The 4,618-nt window shown below is 51.0% G+C and overlaps 2 protein-coding genes across 2 annotated transcripts; one reads left to right on the top strand and one right to left on the bottom strand.

Annotated features, from left to right (window-relative positions):
* The first annotated feature begins 263 nt into the window (after nucleotides 1–263).
* LOC123444708 (pentatricopeptide repeat-containing protein At3g14730) lies at nucleotides 264–2,344 on the top strand. Its single transcript, XM_045121519.1, has one exon. The coding sequence runs from the start codon at nucleotides 389–391 to the stop codon at nucleotides 2,198–2,200; it is 1,812 nt and encodes a 603-aa protein (XP_044977454.1). The 5' UTR covers nucleotides 264–388; the 3' UTR covers nucleotides 2,201–2,344.
* Nucleotides 2,258–4,087, bottom strand: LOC123444709. Its single transcript, XM_045121520.1, has 2 exons — nucleotides 3,365–4,087; nucleotides 2,258–2,742 (listed from the first exon to the last, which is right to left on the bottom strand). Exons 1-2 carry the CDS (start codon nucleotides 3,816–3,818, stop codon nucleotides 2,258–2,260), a joined length of 939 nt encoding a protein of 312 aa, XP_044977455.1. The 5' UTR covers nucleotides 3,819–4,087.
* Between the last annotated feature and the right edge of the window lie 531 nt (nucleotides 4,088–4,618).

The following is a 4,618-nucleotide window of genomic DNA, read 5'->3' as shown; positions in this document are numbered from 1 at the left end:
TATGCCATGTGTTTTGTGTTGAATGAAATATGTGAAATTTGTGTCTAAAATGAAGAAATGTGAGACGTCGGCTGCGCGCGCTGCATTTTAACGCGTTGCTGGAGCTGCACGCCCGTGCTGCATGCAGCACGGCTGCGTGAGCCAGCGCTGCGCGCCGTGCCAAACCTGACGACGGGCACGCTGTAAATCAGTTTTTTGGACGCCGGACGAAGTGTGCCCGTTGAAGATGCTGTTAGGCTTAAAAAATATAAAAAATTGCTGCAGGGAGCGGTAAATAGAGTTTTCCAAGATCTCGAGCTTAACCGTCGTCCGGGGCGGAACGGCGGGGAGCGCTCGAGCTTCAGAATTCTGAAAGCGCCACCAGTCCACGCCGCCGCCGCCGAGGAAAATGGCGGCCCTCTACGTCCCGCTCCGCGCCATCGTCTCCCACCCGCGCGCCCCCAGCCGGCGCCTACTCCTGCGGCTACACGCGCACCTTCTCGCCTCAGGCCGCCTCGCCTCCACCCCCGCCATGCTCACTTCTCTGGTCTCCCTCTACGCGCGCGTCCCGGCCCTCCACCCCGTCGTCCACCACCTCCTCCCGCCCACCTCCCCTCTCCCCTGCTTCAACGCTGCGCTCTCCCTCCCCTACCCGCTTGCACTCCGCGTCTTCGGCCGCCTCCGCCTCCTCCACTCCCCCGACTCCTTCTCCTTCCCAGCGCTCGCCTCCTCCGCCCCGTCCCCGCCCCACCTCCTCGCGATCCACGCCCTCTCGCTCCGCTGCGGCGTCGCCCACGACCTCTTCTGCGCCAGCGCCCTGCTCCGCGGCTACCTCAAGTTCGGCCTCGCCAACTACGCGCACCGCCTGTTCGACGAATTGCCCCTCCGGGACGTCGTCGTCTGGAACGCGATGGTCAATGGTTTCGCCAAGCTCGGCTGCTTCGACCACGCCATGGAGTGCTTCCTGCGGATGATACGGGATGGCACCGTGGAGATCAGCGGTTTCACCGTCACCGGCATCCTGTCGGTCTGCACCGCGGCCGCGGATTTTCAGCGCGGGGCTGCTGTTCACGGGATGGTGGTGAAGTCGGGGCTTGACCAAGATGTTTCAGTGTGTAACGCCTTGGTGGATCTGTATGGGAAGTCCCATAATGTGGCCCATGCAGCAATGGTGTTTGAGGGGATTGTGGAGCAGGACAGGGACTTGTTCAGCTGGAACTCGATGCTGTCGGCCTTGCAGTACTCGGCTGACCATATGGGGATAATGAGGCTCTTTCGTAGGATGAGGCATGCTGCAGTGTGGCCGGATGCAGTGACCGTTGCGGCTGTTCTCCCTGCATGTGCGCGGACTGCAGCGCTGAAGGTTGGGAGGATGGTGCATGGGTACATTATGACGAGCGGACTGGCTCGCAATGATGCATTGGAAGTGCGCGCTTGTAATGCACTGGTAGACATGTATGCCAAGAGCGGGGCACTGGGTGAGGCATGCCGTGTATTTTATTGGATGCGCCAACAGGATGTGGCATCATGGAATATTATGATCGACGGGTATGCATCCCATGGGCGTGGGCAGGAGGCACTGAAGTTGTTCCGTCAGATGATAGAGGTGAAAGGTCTGGTGCCAGACAAGGTAACTCTGCTGGCAGCAATGTCGGCGTGCAGCCACTCTGGGTTTGTCGAAGAAGGGAGATGTCTTCTTAAGAGAATGAAAGAGGAATTCGGTTTGGAGCCGCTGATGGAGCACTACGCATGTGTGACCGACATGCTTGGGCGAGCAGGGAGGCTGGATGAGGCGAGAAAGGTAGTAGAGGAGGCAGGGGATGTAGGAGCTGGTGCATGGAGGACATACCTTGCAGCATGCCGGATGCATGGTGATAAAGAGAGGGCCCAAGAGGCAGCTAGGATGCTGTTGACGACGAAGGAGCCTGGGAGTGGTGGATGGGTGCTGCTAGCGAACACATATGGCTGGGATGGAAACTTTGAGGGCCTGGAGGAGGTAAGGGGGGAGATGAGACGGCAAGGAGTGCAGAAGGCTGCACCGGGCTGCAGCTGGGTTGAGGTGGGTGGAGGAAACGGCAAGAGTGGAACAGTGATGCACGCTTTTGTTAGTGGTGATAAGGAACACCCCGAGGCTGACATGATTTATGAAATGCTGCATTCGTTGATAAGTTGGATGAGGGATTGCAGCGATTTGAGTATCATGAATCCATTATATAATTAAATGCTCATATCTGTTCTTATTTGATACAAGCTAGCACCATGTACTATTGCGCAGATATTAGAATGGTGCATCACTGGATACAGATAGGCTTGCACCACTAAGAGCACCACTGAAACTTGGACCTGGTAAGAGGGTTTCACCAAATATCATAGTTCCAGCAGTCAGTGCTCCAGCTCCAAGCCCCATTCCAAAGTTCGGTGCATTATTCTGACCTGCAGGTTTTCTTGGTGGCAGATTTATGTAGTTCTGTGGCACTTGCTCCCTACCGGGATGCTGTGGTGGGAAGAAGCCGAGATTTGAAGTTGGTGGTAGTGGCAGGGTTGATGGAAACATTGGGGGTTGGTAGCTGTAGTTACTTCCTAGTGGTGATGGATCTGGGCGAGGTCCAGGGATCACCGGCCTGGAATTACTATAGTGATCAGCATCTTCGCTGTGGCCCCTATAATGGTTGTAGGGTGGTGGTGGATAATTATAAACTGGTCCATCTTCTATAGCTAATGTGATGCCGACCTGATCGGAGTTCTTCAATCCTTCAGATAATCCTGCAAATCAACGGAAGATGGTATAGGTTAAAGTAATTATGATATTGTAGTTTTGAAGCTCGTCTTAATTCATGTGCTTTATATTTTGAGCATGCGCTTTTACCCTTTTGATGGTAAGAATCAGAATAGATCCCATGACTATAGCATGGCAGCATACTCCACCAATCCTACTGACTTTTAATCGTTGTTCTGCTAACACTGTTATTATGTTTTAAAGAACAAGTAAATGCTGGTCATTCTCTGTACATTCTAAAGCCTATCAATGGATCAAGCACGCTGTGCTTTTTTGTCAAAAAAATGTGTTGGTCATTTCCTTACAGATTGTGGTCAAATGTGCCGATAAAGATACACCATATACTTTTATTATTGCTGTGAGCCTATGATGTTAAGTTACATACTGAACTTTTTGCAACATACAGTATTTGTTAACCAAAAACAACACCGATTCCTGGTATTATTGTTATTTTAGGTCTGACTGACATTCTATTGTGCTGTGTGGAAGATTTGGAAAATGATACATGTTGCCTACACTCCTACTGTGAAGGTGTTTTGATCACGATATCGAATGGCAGATGCCAAATCAGACAGATTCTTTCATTGCAAACCAGAAATTTCTGTTTACCTGAAAACCGACCATGATCATCTTCTTGGTTGCAGATTCGGATGGATATATCCACAAATCCATGAGCTTTGTCTGACTTCCTCCTCCTAAGCTGGAAACTGCCAGTCTCCTCAATGACTTCAGAACGCTCCTCACCATGTGCGAATTTCTCAAGATACTCCTTCATCTGCACAACTGCAGCTCCCTGGAGATGCTCCCTTAGGAAGATGGGCTCTCTCCTGTAGACTTCAACTGTTAGTTCCATCTGCTTCTGGGCCATATCATGTTCGTCCACCGAGACTGAGAACTTGGTGCCCCAGCTTGCATTTGAGTTTCCTGATGCGTCAATCTTGGTGCAGTACTTGCTGCTGGGATCAACCCATCCAACTGAGAACCATTGTGGCTTCAGCAGCGACGATCTGCGGCCTAGACCGCGCGCGGAGATTATGCAGAACTCGACTGATAGCTTTTTCATTTGTATGAGGGAGGGCGAGAGCGTTGTAGGATGTGATGGAGACCAGGGGAGGGGATACGATGCGGAGATTTATCATCATCCCGTAGGCACCCTTTACCTTGCTGCAAAGTTATTCCAAGACGATGATAATGACTTGTTTCGTGTTGTTTACTTTGTTGCTTCCCTGTGGTAATGGAATCAATCCTAAAAGTTGTGGCACTAGGAGCGGGAAAAGCATAGTCCAAAGACGGTGCTAGTCGAAGCATTTTCTCGGGCCCCTGTTCTGTGGAAAACGCGTACAATTATTACGAGTGTTTATTTTGTTTTTATTTATGTTTGGTATAATTATTTTACTCTTTCTCTGGGGTACCACCATATGTTGTTTGGGCTTCCAATGCTGACCTGTCTGTTAGGGCATGTACAACGCGCCAGCCTGGAGGGTGCTTCACGTGTTCCACGTCGGAGACGAGCCATCGTGGACAAGGCTGACCAAAAAGACATTAGGTTGCAGGTGCCAGGTGCATCCTGCAAGGAGCCAACCGCTTCATTGAAAAAGTATGGTCCTGTAGATAGTTGATAAGAGAGATCTAGACTACTAGAGTGCAGTTGTCAAATTTTCTTTTAGGTACTCTCCTTTGAATATTTTTCCTCACCTCAACAGGCTCCCACATGACATCACATGCGTCGGATTTTTTTGTGTGTGTGTGTGCTATAGCCTGAGCTGATGTGGCACTTGAGACCACCACTAGGTGTTGCTTCCATTGTACATGCCCTTAGGCGAAGCAGGACTGACAACACTTTTACATTTCCGTAGCTAGATG

The sequence above is a fragment of the Hordeum vulgare genome, chromosome 3H, assembly GCF_904849725.1.
Source record: "Hordeum vulgare subsp. vulgare chromosome 3H, MorexV3_pseudomolecules_assembly, whole genome shotgun sequence".
NCBI classification, from domain to species: Eukaryota; Viridiplantae; Streptophyta; class Magnoliopsida; order Poales; family Poaceae; genus Hordeum; species Hordeum vulgare.
This window is presented reverse-complemented; position numbering and strand designations above follow the sequence as displayed.